Source organism: Ictalurus punctatus, chromosome 18 (genome assembly GCF_001660625.3).
Source record: "Ictalurus punctatus breed USDA103 chromosome 18, Coco_2.0, whole genome shotgun sequence".
Classification (NCBI taxonomy): domain Eukaryota; kingdom Metazoa; phylum Chordata; class Actinopteri; order Siluriformes; family Ictaluridae; genus Ictalurus; species Ictalurus punctatus.
Genome location: NC_030433.2, coordinates 2,491,385 through 2,510,296, shown reverse-complemented (window position 1 = coordinate 2,510,296; position 18,912 = coordinate 2,491,385). Strand labels below are relative to the sequence as shown.

General features: G+C 39.2%; 2 protein-coding genes across 2 annotated transcripts; one reads left to right on the top strand and one right to left on the bottom strand.

Moving 5' to 3' along the window:
• Positions 1-3,048: 3,048 nt before the first annotated feature.
• txnl1 (thioredoxin-like 1) lies at positions 3,049-7,845 on the bottom strand. Its single transcript, NM_001200461.1, is given in 8 exon segments — positions 3,049-3,232; positions 3,375-3,479; positions 3,670-3,842; positions 4,049-4,118; positions 5,123-5,245; positions 5,502-5,675; positions 7,015-7,111; positions 7,633-7,845. Coding segments are annotated over 8 exon segments (870 nt in total). The 5' UTR covers positions 7,731-7,845; the 3' UTR covers positions 3,049-3,202.
• On the top strand, positions 6,894-18,476 carry nars1 (asparaginyl-tRNA synthetase 1). Its single transcript, XM_053687625.1, has 16 exons — positions 6,894-7,052; positions 9,459-9,547; positions 10,953-11,035; positions 11,197-11,262; positions 11,354-11,446; positions 11,581-11,670; positions 13,037-13,115; positions 13,845-13,915; positions 14,171-14,257; positions 15,235-15,456; positions 15,631-15,830; positions 15,968-16,103; positions 16,403-16,516; positions 16,851-16,982; positions 17,714-17,845; positions 18,111-18,476. Exons 1-16 carry the CDS (start codon positions 7,024-7,026, stop codon positions 18,240-18,242), a joined length of 1,755 nt encoding a protein of 584 aa, XP_053543600.1. The 5' UTR covers positions 6,894-7,023; the 3' UTR covers positions 18,243-18,476.
• The last annotated feature ends 436 nt before the right edge of the window (positions 18,477-18,912 follow it).

Sequence of the window (18,912 nt, the reverse complement as noted above, 5' to 3'; positions counted from 1 at the left end):
GTTGTACTCATGTCCGACGCACGTGAATCGAAGACGGCTTTGGCTTGATGCGTGTTGTGATGACGTCACGTGGCGAGTCTTGGCCCAAATCTGCGGAAAATCTGTTGTCATTTTGAAAAATCGCAAGCGCCTGAGAATATTGTGGAGTTTCCTTTATCTTGTGTTCATTTCTGCGATCGCAACATGGCCAAATCCTGCAGGGACTGTTTGTTTTTTTATTTTTTCCTAGTAATGTAATCGGGGTTAACATATTAACACTGAATTATGAAATAGTCCCTGGCTAGTTAAATGACAATTATTGACACAAAAGTATACATTCATAGTAACACGTAGGAAAAAACGAAGACTGAAGTTGTGGTTAAAAGAGAGAAAGCACAAAGCAGGGGTATGAGCCTCCAGGACCTGAGTTAGATACATCTACAGAGAAGAGAAATTTAGTGACGGATAAGACAAACTAAATGAAAATTAGAATGAACATGAAGTAAACTTCAGCGCTTTGCTGCCACCATGTGGCCAGTATAGGAACTGCAGTGTTATTTTTTTTTTTGATAACTACAAGAATAATTACAGAAAACAATTTGCTGAATAATGCACCAGAAAATATCTTACTCACCAATCCTATCATACAAGCTGAGCTTTTCTTCCCTAATACAGTCTGCATCAGGATAATATACTCTTCTGATCAAGATCCATTTCAAGTTTTAAGGGATTGCTTCGTCTTTACTGGGTTCGAGTAATACTGGGTATAACTCCAGAGTGCTCTGCTCTCAGAACAGCCTCTATTCTTAGGCCTCAACGGCACAAGGTGTTGTAAATTTTTTCCTGGAGATACCAGTCCATGTTGATGTGATTGCATTACATAATTGCTACAGACTCGTCAGCCACACATTCATGCTGTGAATCTCCCATTCTAACAGATCCCAACATGCTCTATTAAATTCAGATCTGGTGACTGGGAAGGCCTCTGAAGTACACTGAACTCACTGTCATGTTCATGGACACGTTTTTAGACGACTTTTGCTTTGTGACATGTTGCATGCTGGAAGTAGCCATGTACATGGTCAGCAATAATAAAGCAAATAATCAGATAGGTCGTGATTCAAACGATGATCAATTGGCATTGCGTCCCTATAATACATTCCCCACACCACTACTCAACCACCACCAGCCTGAACCCTCCAGTTTCAATGAGCCTTTGACCACCGTGGCCTCAGATTCTCTTTCTTGGAATCTTGTCCATTCCCTCCAACATAATATTCTTTTAAATAAATGTTCCAACACTAATAAACATTGAATCAAAGAAAATGACCTGACAATTTACAAACAAAGGTAGTGGTCTAGACAGGTACATTCTTAGCATAACACTTAAAAACTCTTAAGAGTTCTTCAACTTGTCCCTCTCAGAGAGTCTATAAAGGTTCTGTGCAGAACCCTGCAACAGAATGTTTCCCTGTGAGAGAAAGTTCCCAGTAGATGCTCTTTAAGGGGCTAAGAACCTTTGAACTATGGCATGCCAGGAAACATTGTAACAAGGCTGGACATTGTAAGTGGCTGGACATGAAAGACATGACATTCCCCTACACTTAGTTACATAAAGATAATCTTTCATTATTAACAACTACTTTAGTAAGCAACGTCATAAACATTGGAGAAAACTGAATATTATATATATACATATACACATACACATTCTGCTAGTAAGAGTAAACTAGAAATGTACACTCTATGGCCGAAATGCCTTTCCATTTCAGCTTCAGCCACGCCTCGCTGTTACAATAACTCTCCACTCTTCTGGGAAGGTTTTCCACTAGATTTTGGAGCGAGGCTGTGGGGATTTGTCCTTGCAGACATACGAGCATTACTGAGGTCAGGTACCGATGTCTGGCGAGGAAGCCTGGGGCACAGTAAGCATTCAAATTCATCCCAAAAGTGTTCAATAGGGTTGAGGTCAGAGCTCTGTCCAGACCACTTGAGAGCTTCCACTCTAACTTTGGCAACCCGTTTACCTCGCACAGGGGGATTGTCAGGCTGAAACACATTTGAGCTCCTTAGCTCCAGTGAGGGGAAATCGTACCATATGCTACATCATACAGACATCATATACAACTGTTTCTCCAACTTTGCGCCAACAGTTTGGGGAAGAACCACATATGGGCGTGACGGTCACATGGTTAGGACATATAGTGTATGTTGCAAGTTAGAAAAGTCTGAAAGAATTTGAACCTATTTATCCTAACTGTTTATCTCAACTTAAGGAACAACGTACAAAATATGCCACAAAACAGCTTTGGGATATATTTAATACAAGTAACTCATATAGCCCTTCCGGTCAATATTATTTCCAGTACTTTGTGCTTGGGCCCCTAATAATCACGATTAGTTGTAAACGTAGATGACTACACTACCAGTCAAAAGTTTAGACACACTCATTCTTTCTTTTCCCCACATTTTAGAATAATAATAAAGTCATTAAAACTCTGGAGTAACACAGATGGAACTATGGGAATTATGCTCCCAAAATAAATCAAAATAATTTAATATTTTAGCATCTTCAAAGTAGACGCTCCTTTTCGCCTAGAATTTCCAGAAACGTATTCTTGGCGTTTTCTCACCCGATTTCTTGAGGAATTTCCCAGAGATGTTTTTTTTTTTCTTTTTTCAAACAGCATTAAAGCCGTTCACACCTACGCTGGACTCTCATCGGCCGCTTTTCGGAATATTTCGCTCCATGTCTGCCATTTTAAAAATATTTTTTTTTTTGTAAATAAAATGTACGTTTTCTAATGAAAGAAACGGATACGTCGGCACGATCATATTTTTGTCTACGACACCGATTTCCAACATTTAATCATCACACCTTCAGATCAAAAGGTTTTTAAAATCATGAGAAACATTTCAGTGGAGTGTCCACAAAGTTTTGACCTGTAATATATGGCGAGAGAGGGGAGAAAATTTGACGCTTATACCCCAGTCAAACGGGTGCGATGATATAGAATTGAATAGTCAGATGCCTTTGCACGTGTACAACAGAGAAAAATGTCCATGATGCCTTTGAAAAAGGATTTACTTTATTTACAGGTTTTGGGTGTATGATAAAAATATGCAGATCGAGGCTCTTTCTTCACCCTCATTTTTTTTTTTAATCTCTCTAATGAGAGTTGTGAAACAGTTCCAGCGCACTTGTATTTTCCAGTCTCCGTCCTCAATGGCTCTCTCCTTTCTTCCCTACAACCTACATTTCACAAAACAAAACAAAGGCATGTTAAACGCTGCTGCTGTCACCAAATCACCACACACAGAGAGACATGCACAGACACAGCATCACACTGATTAACTGATATTTCACATCATCGGTGAGGATGAGGCCGTGTTACCCGTTTGAAGTCGTTCATGTTGGTGGCCTGCACTGGGGTTCCTATAAACGTCAGGTAGTTCACTTTTGTCGTCTCCTCGTCCCCTTGGTTCGACTTAATGAACAGCTAGAAATATACAAGCGGAAACACAACACTAAACCATGTGACAAATCATTGTTGTTCCGCATCTCACCACTAGGGGGGGGCGCGACGCTCTCCTAAGAAAAACGTCAAATATAACCGCATAGAAATGGTATAAAAATAAAATTCCAGTTTAGAGGAAGAAAGACGACGGAGACGAGAAAGAGAAACGTACGGTGGCGCTGTTGACGTTCTGAAATTTGACGTATCTGAGCGAGATGAGGCCTTCGTCTTTGTAGTCTTCCTCCGAAAGCTCCAGAGTCTGCGTCGGCTCGCTTCTCTCGGCGTCATCAAAGTCCATGGAGCGTGGGAGATTAATGAAGATCTTCACACACTTTGGTGCCTGAGCTGAGGATATGAAGAGACAGAGAGAGAGAGATGATGAACACAGAAGTAAATTTTAAAATGAATAAATGATGCTCAAAAGGGAAGACCACACAAAACTTTTGTGAACAAGTTGACGTCATCACAACGCGCATTCGATGCAAAAAAACCCCCGGCAAACTAAGAATGATAAAATGTACAAAAAGCTTGAGATGAACTAAGTGTCTTACCCAAATCCGATGCCTGCAGCTTCATAGAGAAAAGCTTTACGGGCTGATTGAAGGCGATTGTGATAAGGAGCTGCAATCAGAGAGCACAACAGAAAATATGATCACAATGTGATGAACACTCTGATGACGATCCTCCGAGCGCTAGACAAACGCACGGTCATAGACAGACTAGAATGACAAGTTTCCTCAGAGGTAAACAACAGGCTACTGTGAAAGGTCAGTCACATGTTCTCGGTGTCATCGTTTGCATCACGTCGTACTGAACTGCACATCAGCACTTATGCCAAGGCGTACACCTCAGCTGAGCTTTAATTTACATGGATCCTACGAGACGTGAAGTATACGCTATCCGTCATTCGATCCGACCCCGTTCCAAGCACGGAGAAACTTTTACGCTTCGAATGACAGTTTTACTTTCGCTTCTATTTCAGCCACACACACTAATTCTCAGTAGAAACATCCTGACACACTCATGGCTGAACAAAGACCACAAGACGAAGAAACGTGATACCTCTAATAGCAAAACAAAACAGAACTGAACACCACCCACCCCTGGTATAGGGTGGCAAAAAGGATATTTTAACATGAAGTGTTATGCTTACTAGCCTGCTCAGTGTCAAACTTTTATCACGCTGACTCAAATAACGAGACTTTAATAACTCTATATTACAAGAGTCTATAATCGGGAGTCATTTTGTACAAATATGAAACCTGAGAAAATAGCGCCGAGCAAAAGGGAACGCTTGAGAACGTCAATGCTTGTGATTATTCAAACAGGAAATGATTATGATCAGGGATAAACCTTTATGGTTTGTTGAAAAGCAGACAAAAACACTCTGTCATGAGTGCAACCAGAAACTGAATGGAGAAGATGCAGAATTTTGGGGGGCGGGGGGGTGTTATAATCCATTATGTTGCTGATCTGTTTTGTGGTTATAGGTCTCTCCTCGTTCAAGTAGACAGGATCTTTGTCTTTGTATTTACTGGAAAGAACTGGCCAGTCGCGTTGCCAAAATGGCCGTAGAGTGGAATTTACTTTAAGGACTTGGGTGTAAGTGCTTTGGTGTATCTTACCTGTTCATCGCAGTCTGACTCGAGGTAGGATGAGTCTTTGATTAAGCAGTTGTCAAAGCCGTAGTCGTCGCTCTCGTTAAGACACTCGCATCCGGCTTTATTCACAAAAGGCATAAGATCCATCTACACACACACATACACACAACAAGAACGTACACCATGTCTGCTGTCAGTCTAATTACAATGATTGTTGACTGAGATTTTTCTGGAACAAGTAAAAGTGGTTAATGATTAAAAATTCAAATTAATAATTTACAAATAATTAGCTTCCATTCTTGATGCTGCTCCTGTTCTCGGTTTATTGAAAAGAAGAAGAAAAAAAAAAACCCCACAAAATAAAAAAAAGTTTTGTTATTAGAATTATTTCTACCGCACTCACGTATCCTTTGGGAATGTCCGAGTCCTCGTTACTCCCCGGGTCATTCTCCACGTGCTGTTTGATTTTGTCCTCGAGGCCTGAGGCGTCCGCTCCCTGATACTGATCCACACGCACTTTGTTTCGGAAAAACAGGAACGTCGGCGTGGCAGAGATGTTGTTGGCTGCCGCTGTTCCCTTCGAGACACGACACACTAACAATGTTAAGCCTCGCAAAAAAAAACACTAGTGAAAGCTGAACGTGACATGGTCAAAATATTTTCAAAGGGAAATTCCCTCATCTTACGGTGCTTTCATATATACAGTGTTTATTCTGTTCTTTGAATCCAATCCTGAGTTTTCCTTAGGGTGTGGTTCGTTTGGGCAGGTGAGATCATAGCAAATACATTCATATGTACCAAAACAACCGGTCCAAGAATGTCCAGTTCCAAGTTAAGTCTAGTATGTTCTGAATGCAGAGACAAAACTGCAGGAAGTGAACAAAACATGCCATGTGTCTTGGGTTGCAAGAAGGTTTGTGAGCTAATAAATTGAGCCACTAAGCAAAAACTGCACCAATGGACAGAGAAATGATGTGAAAGCGCCCCCTGAGCATTCAGAGGTCATTTATTAGGAGTACTTTAAACGATATAACACATAATTTACTATGTCACATATTATAGTTCATTTGGTGGCCTACTTGATTTGTGGCTTGGGAAAACAAACTCTGCTTCACGGCAAAAGAACTTCAAGTTTACCATCACCTTGCAAATAAAAATACAGTGAACAACAACAAAAAAAATGCTCCATGGTCTGCCTGGGGGGGTTGTGTGGTCTCACAACAAAGTAAGCAGGTTGAAGTTAAGAAGTTAGGCAGGAGTAATAATGATAATAATGATAATCAGTATCTCCGGGATTTCGCAATCACAGAAATGAACGCAAACTCAAGCACACGCCGCAATATTCGGAGGAACTTGCGAGTTTTCGAAGTTTCTGCAGATTTTGGCCAAGATGTGTCATGTGACTTCACTCCACGATTCACGTAAAAAGGTCTCATTTACCAATAAACACTGCGAACGACCATGTCCAGAAAGAGAATCGTGTCCACTTGTATTGTGAACACCTATATCTATCTATACTATATCTCTCTCTCACTCATATATATTATAAATGAAAAGTGCCACGTGTTTCTGATCCATAAATTGACAAATGAAATAACTACACAGGGAAAAGAAAACCCAACAAAGGGATGCCCAGCTTTGTATCTGTATTGAAGCTCAATCTGAGAACAGCAATCTAATTTAACCCCTGCAGCCATTGTAATGTACGTCACGTGATTCAAGGAGCTTCATTATTGCCTGACTTGGGATCACGTGACAGCTAATCACCAATACGTGGTGACGATTCAGACGGTCAGTATGACCCCCTGACAAACGAGGTCAGAGCGATAAAAACAACAGAAAAACACATCGAAGCTTTTTAAAACAAATATTATAAGTCGACAACCTCCAAGCACTTCCATGATGAATCCTCTCACCTGACACACATGGACATCGACTTCAAGGAAAACAACATGTGGGTACTTGTTGCTCAGCGTGGTGAAAGCTGGAGCTATTCTGACACATGGACGACACCTGGTAATTTAGATAACAAAAAAAAAGAAAGAAAAGAAAAAACATTTATTAACGAAAAGAAGCATAAAGGTTGGCAGTTGGGGTTAGATGTTAGAGCTACACTGCGTCTTTCACTCACTCGTAGTAGCTTTACACTGTAATATATCAGAGTCGTGCGAGTAGACTGTATAACAAAGTTCCTTTGTTTGTTTTCACTCATAATGGCTTTTTTTGCAGTAAAATATTTCCAAATAAACAGCTTTCATTAAACTAGTCGACTTGGCTAACTCGCTACAGAGCTAATTTAGCTAACTAGGCTAATCACTGCTGTTTTGCTAAGTCATACCGGTACAGTGTGGCTAAGCTAACGCAGTTAGCCGAAAATGTTTCCAGTCAGAAAAGCACACAGGTGCTAATGCTAAGAAAATATAAATGCTGGTGCTAATGCTAGTCCTACACCGTGTCTGTTCCATAGGAAGCAGCACTAACGCTGTTCTTTCGCTAAGCTAAAGGCCCAGATCGGGACTTCAGTTCCTCCTCACCCGGCCATGGTGAACTTCACGACGGCCAGTCTGGAGCCGGCACCGGTCAGTTCCGGCTGGAATTCCGAATCGCTTGCGATTACTTTAACACCGACCATGTTAAAATAAAATATAGTGTTTCCCTAATAAACGCGGACAGAATATACAGATCTTTTACAGTTAATGGTACAACAAAAAAAAATTGCTGATCAACCGCTTTCTCGAATCGTACGCTTTCCTGCGTGCTCGTGTCGACATCCAACACGTCGGCCAATCAAAATCAGAGAAACTCCCAATGCTGCGTTGTCATGGCAAAGAACGGCCGGAAGTGTGAAGAGAGGTCGCAAATGATACAGAAAATGAAACAACATTGTCGTAAATACAAATACGTGTGCTACACATTTACCCTTTTTTTTTTTTTTTTTTTTTTTTTTTTTAAATACTAATTTCATGTTTGTATTAATCAAATAAAATGTGATCATGCACTATCAAAATATTAAAAATATATATTTATATGATGTGTGAGCCAAGGCTGTAACCACATCCACATTACAAATGTAATGGTCCTGTTTGGTTCTCTAGGTCATAAAGGCCCAAATATTTATATATACATTATTTCTAGGCTGCTGGGGAGTGTCTGGTAGGGGCTTCAGTGAGAAACAACTTTAAGCCTTAGTTCCAAAAGATTTATCCCGTGCACTGAGTGAGGTCAGCAGCAGTGAGAGTTCTCCGTCATACAGGCAGCTGTTTTTATATACATATATAATATATAAATTATTTCATTAATAGGACATCTATTTTTTGAAGAAAACCATTCAATCCAGCACGGGTCATTTTGACCCCCTTTATGCTTTTGTGAAGGTTTTTTTTTTGGTTCATGCATTGTAGGGTTAAATATCAAAGATCTAAAAGGTATGCATCATACCGGACACCTAGACACTTTACAGCTGGATGTGTGACTGTACGTCATTCCCTTCAAATGCTTTTGAGCTTTAAATTATGGTATATTTTGTGTATGGGCCCATTCTGCAGTGAAATACATGTCTAATTTACATATGATTTAATAGTTTATTTTGATAAATATCAAAAATCTAAAAGGTGTGCATCATACCTGACACCTAGATGAACACTTTACAGTTGGTTGTGTGACTGTAAGTTATTCCCTCCAAATGCCGTTGAAGTTAGAAACGTGTTTAACAGTGTGGTATGTAACTTTAGAGATGGTCCCTTAATTTCAGCATATCTGCAAATATCGAACGTCCAACATCAAACCAACTTTATTCCAATTGCAAACTGAAGAAGAAGTAATTCACTTATTGTCAGGAAGTTGTCATTGTGATCTGTCTTATGGTGAGTAAGCTCTGAATATTAATATATTGCATGAACATGAATAAATGCTACTGTATGAATGAAAAAAAAAGAATAAGAAAATAAGTAAAATAAATTAATGTACAAGCAGATGAAACAAAAACCAATCACAGAATCTGAAATGTTTGAAAATGACCATTAAAGTGCATAATGGACCTTCCTGGAATTGCACAGTTCATTTTCTTACTTAGTTTGTGAGGTTTCAAAATCAATTATTTTTTTAACATTGGCCAGTCAGTCAGTCAGAGTAATATTGTAAAAACAACCAATCAACAATGACATTCTTATAAATCCCACCTCCAGACTTGATATTACCCAATCAGTGAGTCCTAAATCCCGACCACTCAGAGCATCGGGGCTGAGCATCACCCCGCGCATGCGCATTCTCAGTCATTGAACGAGTGTGTGAGTAAGGCTGAACCGGGAGCCTTGACGTTCGACCATAGCCTAAAGTTTATTGTAGTTTTATTTTTCTTTAGCATTGACAGCTTGTGTGTGAGATTCATCCGCAGATCGGACACATACATGGCGGACGAAGGGACCCAGAGTGTAGAACAAATGTCGCTACGTGAGTATGGCTTCTTAAATACAACAAAATCAGTGTTAATGCAGCAAATTGCGCAGCGTGTTGCATCAGATCGCCTTGCTATATCCGTAGCATTAGCTTTAGCTTAGCATTCATTTCACACAAGATGGTATGAGTCCATCTTTTTAGTTAGAGGTTCATGTGTCCAATGATATATCAGTATGCATATGGCAAAAAGCCATACCATAATGAATCTGCAACGTTATTGATTAAAACTCACTAGACATATATTTCATTATTCATTTGATACCATATGTAAGAAATGGACATGGTGATATGTATGTATTGTGTTGGGGTGTTGAAGCCCAAGTAGAGTCCCAGATCTCCTAGCCGTAGATCTCTATATAGGTTATAGCTATTATTTCCTATGTATTACATTTACATAACTCCATTACATTGTACATTACATGTATTACATTTACATGACGTCATTACATTGTACATTACATGTATTACGTTTACATGACGCCATTACATTGTACATTACATGTATTACATTTACATGACGTCATTACATTGTACATTACATGTATTACGTTTACATGACGCCATTACATTGTACATTACATGTATTACATTTACATGACGTCATTACATTGTACATTACATGTATTACGTTTACATGACGTCATTACATTGTACATTACATGTATTAGGTTTACATGACGTCATTACATTGTACATTACATGTATTAGGTTTACATGACGTCATTACATTGTACATTACATGTATTAGGTTTACATGACGCCATTACATTGTACATTACATGTATTAGGTTTACATGACGCCATTACATTGTACATTACATGTATTACATTTACATGACGTCATTACATTGTACATTACATGTATTAGGTTTACATGACGCCATTACATTGTACATTACATGTATTACATTTACATGACGTCATTACATTGTACATTACATGTATTAGGTTTACATGACGTCATTACATTGTACATTACATGTATTAGGTTTACATGACGCGATTATTTCTGATCAGACGTATTGTGTAGTCTGATTGTGTAGTATTGATTGTTTCATATCCAGCACTGCACTGATGTTGGGAGTTATTTGAGAACCAGTCAAGTTTCTTTTTCAGCATTCTTAGCATGGGCTTGTCTTCATGATTACAGCAGTCTTTTCAGATTAATACATGGCACAGTGCACGAGATGATCCCAGTACAATCTCGGTTAAATACTGTAATAAAATGGAGCTGAAAATAAAGCCAGATTTATAGTATATCAGTTATTAGCAATAAAACCGACTTTATGCAGTACGATTTTCGCCTTGGTTTTGCTGTCTCAGAGAAAAATTGCACCCTGTCACATATTTTTTTTTTTTGTAAAACCGACATATGTTGTGCTGTATTTTGTTTTTCCAGGTGAGCTGTATGTCTCTGATAAACAGGGTAGTGATCAGGATGGAGATGGGACTCAACAGAAACCATTCAAAACTGCACTGAATGTAACCTTGATATCTTCCCCACTCTAACTGGACATTTGAAGTCATATTTTGATAAATATCATTTTATTGACTGCATTAGTAATGTGTAGTATGTTTGCATTTTGCAATTCTGTTTAAAAAAAACAGAATGAGTATGCTAATAATTAACTTAATTTTTGTAGGCGCTGCTATTTGCTGGAAAAGAACCATTCCCAACCATCTATGTGGATTCTCAAAAAGAAGGAGAGGTGAGAACGAAAAAGTGGAAAAAGTTGCATTTGCCCTCTTCTTTACGCAACAGTTCCAACCTGATCTCTTTCTCTTTCTTTATCTCTCCAGCGCTGGGCTGTGATCTCTAAAACCCAGCTGAAGAATGTGAAAAAACTCTATCATAAGGAACAAATGAAGACTGATACAAAAGAAAAGAAAGAGGTATTCACTCAGAAAGCGCTCCTGCTTTCTCTTGTACCCGTACAGTGATATTAATCATTTCCTGTATGCATAGTGAATTTGTTACACCCTAGGACTCTGTTCAAAAAATTAAAACAATATGTGTTCGTTGACAGGTGGAAGATGCCGAGAGGAGAGAGAAAAATCTAGAGGAAGCCAAGAAGATTGTTCTTCAGAACGACCCTAACCTCCCAGAACCCAAAACGGTAAAGTCAAACCTCCCAGTTTATTCATGTTCTTCAACATTTTTGTCTGTACTTTAATTTTTTTTCAGGACATAAGCAAAAGTACTATGTAGTATGGTGAAATTAATCTAAATGCTAACCATTGGTTAGCCATTTTCTCAGCATCAAAATATTTGGCTTGCTTTTCTCCAATAGACAGCTCTCTAATCTTCATGTTGGTTTGTCCTTTTAAACAACAAACGCAGTCTTCACTGCCGAAACCTAGGGCTCAAACCAAGAGTAGACATTCAGAGCTGTTAATTCTTTAAAAAAAATCAATTTGACACTGCACACCTGTGTATCAAGAAACACCCATCAGTAAGACAAATTAAAAGGCTCTTGTAAATCTTTCTGTTGTTCTCCAGATTTAGCTAGCTTGCTAAGCTACTCTCGAATGCAACTGGATGTTGTGTAAGTCGGTCTGGCAGTTCAACATGCTGTCACAGAAGGAAATATGTCCGTATACAGAGTCAAATCCCAGCAAAGAAGCCATTTCATGGGCACCTTAAGAAACTCTATGGACTGTTTTTATTTATATATACTGTAGTTTATATACTATCTGTATAATACGCTTCAAATCATTTTCATTATGAGGGAGTTATTTAGAAGTAATTTTATAGTCAGTGTATCATCACTGCAAATTGGGTCTTAAATTATATCTGATGTGATTTATTGAAAATATTAAAAGTATTCAATTAAAACTCCAAAAAACGTTTCCTAGTTCATTACTTGTTTCGATGCAGCATAAGTGTACCATGAAAGAAACCACACACTCTGCTGGAAGAACCTGAAATTCTTCATAATTGAATCTGTAGAGGACATGCGTAATATGCAACGCTCTGGCGTTTTCCTTTTCTCACATGAAAATGAAAGCTGCAGTACTGAGCTTTTGCCTCTCTATCGCCCTCTGTATTTGAAACATAAAATTGCAAGTTACTTGTGGCGTTATTCGTGCTTCAGCACTGCTCCTCTGCGTGGATAAATCTGATGGTTTGAGGTATATGTTGTATATTATCTACTATACTTAATAACATTGACCAAAAAAAAAAAAACCAACGTAGGAAACTCGATACCCAGCTGAAACAAGCGAACAAGTGCGTGTTTGGTTGCACATCTGGTTAAGTTGAAAATGGGGGGGGTAAAAATATGATCGTGTGTGTTCTAACAGCCTTTTGTATTTGTTAGGGTTGAACCGAGTATAAATCAATAATCAATCGGCTAATCGAAGTCTTACAGCGAGCGCTACAAAAGTGTTTTGTGTAACGAATGTAGGTGTACCATACAGTATAACTGGTTAACTGTATGTGTTAACTATGGTTTGTTGTGTGTGTGTGTGTGTGTGTGTTAGGTTAAGATCCATCAGCTGGAGTCTCTGAGGGAACAGAGAGTCAAAGTGTTTGGCTGGGTGCACAGGCTACGCCGTCAAGGTAACACACACACACACACACACACACACACACACACACACACACAATCTACATAATGTAATATGTAATGTATTAATAGTCTGGATTGTCAGGGCTTTTGTTGCATTTTAAATGCATCATCATTCTCCGTGCTAATGTAACAAATGTAAACACGTGTGTCCTTTCTGAACACATAGTCCACGACCTTGATTTATTTTTAATGCATCAACAAATACTTGTGTTTGTTGAAGTCGTATATTTCACTGTGTTATTCCAATGTTCTCAGCCCTTCTACTTTAAACCTGGTACACTTGTGTGACAATTGTTAAACAATGCAAAATAAAATAAATTAATAATAAATAAAACAAACTGTTTTCATTTGATTCACCCCTCGTATGTCACGAATCATTGGGATTATACGTCATGAATCTACACATAGTGGCCCATAATGTTGTGGGCTATATGTGTGTGTGGGGGGGGTGTAAAACTACACTGGAGTGGTTTAAAAAAAAAAAAAGGACAGGAATGTCTTAAAATGGCCAGTCAAAGCCCAAACCTCAATCCAACTGAGACTTCTACAACCTATGCTTAATCCTATAAGCTCAATACTGCGGTATTAACGTAACTCTATCTTTGGCGTTTATGAAATCACCTATTAGCCGAATATGCAGTTGAGTATTTTAACACTTTAGTGGTTTGTTTGTGTAATGGCTAATAAAATTGACTGCTTTTGTGTGTGTTTTATGTTAGGAAAGAACCTCCTGTTCATTGTGCTGAGAGATGGAACAGGATTCCTGCAGTGTGTACTCACCGATAAACTGGTAATCAGTCATCTGAAAGAGATTAATATGTAGTGTTTGTAAATATCAGGATCATATAACTGTAGCGGTTACTAATGTTGCAAAGGTCCTCGATATCAATTGATTTCTGGAACCTGCTGAACGAGAATCGCACCTTTCTCTGGTTTTCTGATGACTGTGCTATTTCGTTTGCTGTACTTGTGTGTGTGTGTGTGTGTGTGTGTGAGAGAGAGAAATGCTCAGGTGCATTAATGCTTGTGTGTTTTTGTTTTTTAGTGTCAGTGCTATAATGGACTCATGTTGTCTACTGAAAGCACAGTGGCTCTGTATGGAATAGTGAAGCCGGTCCCTGAGGGAAAACAGGTACCACACTTACGGAAAAACAACTCCGTATGGCGTTGTTCTATATGTCCTTCAGTGCCGCAGATGAAAATGTATAGTCCTTTGAAAAACCACACCCCCATGGAAATTGTCCGGCATACGTCAGTCAAAATTGCCATGTCAGTCATATGGAAGTACACCCCTACATTTACCACACCTTCAAATCCATAAAATTCGAATCAGGTGTTCAAGATCGGGTGCCGGTGATTTAGAACCTGCTTAGGGAGTGCAGGTGGAGCCGGTCTTATTGATACCGCTCTCATATCTAGTGTCTGGTGTTCCCTTTGCTATTGAGGTGTGTGGTGTCATCATGCCACGATCTAAAGAGTTCTGTAAGGACTTCAGGAAAAAAGATGGTGGATGCATCTTTCAAAAAGATCTCCAAATGATCTGAAATACATCATTCTACTTTAAGGAAAATAATGTACGAAATCCAGGCCTTTTGGAATAATGTGCTCCGGACAGGTGGATCAAAGATAGAGTCGTTTGGCCACAGTAAAACGTTAACTATTTTCCCTTTAAATAACAAATCACTATATATATATATATATATATATATATATATATATATATATATATATATATATATATATATATATATATATATATATATATATATATATATATATATATATATCTCAAGTAGTTCATTTCCCTGCATTTAAACTTGAGTTGCCTGGCTTACAGTAAATTTGTTTGAAACCCAAATTCCCAGCATCTACTTTTAACTTAAATATAACTATTAGTATAATTTGGACGAACACGTATGATGGCATTATTCTGTGTCTAGCCGATAATACACTTAAGAAGAAACCGTAACGTGCAAGAGAGCCTAAAGCTTTGCTGCTATTGATCTTCATGAATTATTATTATTACTATTATTATTTTTTCTTCAGTCCACCTATTGAAAATTGTACCATTCACTAGCTATTATAAATGAAATTGCTGCTCCATCCTAGGCTCCAGGAGGCCACGAGTTGCACTGCGATTTCTGGGAGCTGATCGGTCTCGCTCCAGCCGGCGGCGCCGACAATCTGCTGAACGAGGAGTCCGACGTGGACGTTCAGCTCAACAATAGGCACATGATGATCCGTGGAGAAAACGTGTCCAAAATCCTGCGGGTGCGCTCCACGGTCACGCACTGCTTCAGAGAGCACTTCTTCAGCCGTGGCTACTATGAGGTGAGGCCATGGGGGGGGGTTGTGATCTACAGGTTGTTTGGATGAATTGAGATATGAAGTAATGTTGCTTCTTTCTGGAATGAAATAAAAACAAGAGTGGGAAGACTCTGACATTCTGGACACTGTTAAGGTGTGTGTGTGTGTGTGTGTGTGTGTGTATCTCTGTTTTTGTAGATCACTCCTCCCACTCTGGTGCAGACTCAGGTGGAAGGGGGCTCCACCCTCTTCAATCTGAATTATTTTGGAGAGCAAGCGTACTTGACCCAGTCATCGCAGCTTTATCTGGAGACATGCATCCCAGCTCTCGGAGATACGTTCTGCATCGCCCAATCGTATCGCGCTGAGCAGTCCCGCACTCGTAGACACCTTTCTGAGTGAGTCACACATACACACACAATTTATATAATAATTTTATAATTCTTGTATGAAAATAAGAGCACACTATACTGGACTGACGTTAGTGACGTATGATTGAATCTTCTTTTCGTTAAAAAAAAAAAAAAACCCACAGGTACACCCACATTGAGGCTGAGTGTCCGTTCATGACCTTTGAAGATCTGCTGAACAGATTAGAGGATCTAGTGTGTGATGTGGTGGATCGAGTGCTGAAGTCCCCTGCTGCTCCGCTGCTCTACGAACTGAACCCTGTATGACCTCTGACCTCTCCAGCTATCCTCACCTCTATAGCACCAGTTGTGATATGATCAAGCCTGTAAAAGCGTGTTTTATAATCGACCGAACTCCGATTTTCTTAAACAAATAACGTGTATAATCTTGTAATTGAGTCAGTAACAATCAGGACCTGGACAATACGTGAATTTAAATTATAAATAGAATAAAAAATGCTTCTCTCAGTGATAATTATTCATTTCAGTAGTCACTATACACGAATGTACGTTACCTATATGTAAACAAGTAACGAGCTGTTTTTGGTGTGTGTGTGTAGGACTTCAAGCCCCCCAAGAGGCCGTTTAAGAGGATGAACTATGCCGATGCCATTACATGGCTTAAGGAGCACGACGTTAAAAAGGATGATGGGACCTACTACGAGTTTGGAGAGGTTTGTCATGAAGTTTGACAGGACCTTCATTTCACAGCAGCTTGTCCTGTGTAAAGAGCTCAAACTCCTCAGGATGTGTAAAGGAAAGGACAGTAAGAGATCGGATATGAAAGATGACAATGACATAATGCGTCGAATTAAAGCAACGTTTCACGCACGTGGAAGAAAAATGACCCGATTGTGAATTTGTTTAAAGAAAGAAATCTGGAAAAAATCTTTTATGTGTGACTGTCAAAGCCATGACTGTTATTCACTTACCTGTAGTTTCTAATGCAGATATTGTTTAATCTCACATAATCTGGCATCCTCTGTCCCCCCCATGATTCTTTTATAGGATATCCCTGAAGCCCCTGAGAGGCTGATGACCGACTCCATCAACGAGACCATCCTGCTGTGTCGCTTCCCAGCTGAGATCAAATCATTTTACATGCAGCGCTGTGCCGAGGACCGACGCCTCACCGAATCGGTCAGCAAAAAGAGAATAAACCAAATCGAGCACTAATACACTGATCTTTTAATTATAGTTCTCATACAAGTAATAGTTCATTATAGGGAGTCACGTATTCGACAATAATTCATAAAGAGTGAATACAGCAGTGCTAAATAAATGGCTAGATAATGATAGCCATCACATCCAATGTTTTAATTGATCTGTTTGTTCTGTCCAAGTACTGGTAACACTTTACATTAAGGGTCACAGTAATTTCCAGAAGCAGTAGTTATTGAGGAGAAGCCGGTAACAACTGCAGTGTAGTATGTGAATACACTAAATACTATACTAGTAGGTTCCTAACATTTTTAGATTACTGCTGTATTTACTTCTTATATATGCATGCATTAGTTATGGATTAATGAGTAATAGTGATATCTTGTGTCATGTTCTCCTCAAACAGTATTGTCTCTCACTTGCATATGTCCAAAAGTAGAGGTCGACCGATCGGGTGGTTTTGCCGAATAATCCGCGCCGATAACCGATTGCTTAACCGTTCGTTTATTGTCAAAATTCCACACCGATATATTTTCCTGGTTTGCGTCTGGTGTGGGAGCGGCTGGGAAGGGTCCCCTGTCGTTAAACAGCACGAGAGCGGCCTCTAGAGGCGAAATATATAGTCCTTTTGTGTTATTTGAAGTGTTTTTTTATTTATTTATTTTAAAAAAATTATTATTATTCTAATAGAAAAGTTGCTGTGTGTGTAGGTTGATGTGTTGATGCCCAACGTTGGTGAGATCGTTGGAGGGTCGATGCGTATCTGGGATGCTGAGGAGCTGTTGGAGGGCTACAAGAGAGAAGGCATCGACCCCACTCCCTACTACTGGTACACTGACCAGGTGTGTGTACTGTATAGTATTTTGAACCAGTGTGTTCCTTACATGCTTTAAGTGGTCCCCTCTAACATGAGTATGATTTGCCTCAAGATGCTTTTAAGAAGGTGTTGATGTAATTAAGTGCCTGCTGTAATTCAGATCACCTGCTTTTAATATTAATGCACTGGTTCTAATATGTTACAGTTCCTCTAGACATTTCTTAAAACTTGCTTTATTGTGCTTTTAACATGACCATAAGAACTAAACATGCATCTTTTGTGTGTTTCAGAGGAAGTATGGGACATGTCCTCATGGTGGATACGGGCTCGGCCTCGAACGTTTCCTCACCTGGCTGCTCAACCGTCACCACATTCGAGACGTGTGCCTCTACCCACGCTTCATCCAGCGCTGCAGGCCATGAAAGTCCTCCGAAAACATACACACAAACACCTGCCCTGTCTGCTTTATCTGCCTGTCCAGCACGTCGCAAGAAAACCAAACTAAACGCCTTTCTCACGTTCTGTCTGAGACACACAACATTTATACATTCATAGTTAAAGGTTTAATCACATTTGAAATATGCGATAGTCTCATTATTGCCTAATCGTGCTGTTCAGAATATTTGTCTGGGGTAATAAATGTACGAGATGCTTCATGTGCCTGGTCTTTTTTGTTTGTTTTTGTTTTTCTTTTCCTGGTGCTGATCTCAGGTCAGATTTAATCCCTCTTCTGGGTCACAAAAGTCTATAGAAGTAATAATTCTATTTAATTGAATAGATTAATTATTCTGAATTTTAAACTGCCATTATTAAGGTCTACAGTATATGAGGACCTAATCAAATGCTTGGGGGGCAGGGGGGGGTGGTGTTAGGGTTAGGGACAAACGAGCAAACCCCCCAGAACAGATACATGTCTATTGCAGTGTTTATTCTACTGCAATACTCAGTGTTATAACCTGTTATGTACTATATTAAAACTATTTATTATGTTTAAGCGTTGTTTAACCTCCTACTTTACTATGTCCACTCCTCCTGCAGTACCGTCTTTTGTTCAGTTGGTGTCACTGTTGGGTTTGTTTAAAACCACTGACT

Bases quoted from the DNA above. Each gene is read 5' to 3' on its own strand.
- nars1 (XM_053687625.1), top strand. From the start codon at position 7,024: ATGGACATCGACTTCAAGGAAAACAACAT. The intron at 15,457-15,630 runs GTGAGGCCATGG...CTGTTTTTGTAG, and splicing joins TCAGCCGTGGCTACTATGAG to ATCACTCCTCCCACTCTGGT. The intron at 16,517-16,850 runs GTTTGTCATGAA...ATTCTTTTATAG, and splicing joins CCTACTACGAGTTTGGAGAG to GATATCCCTGAAGCCCCTGA.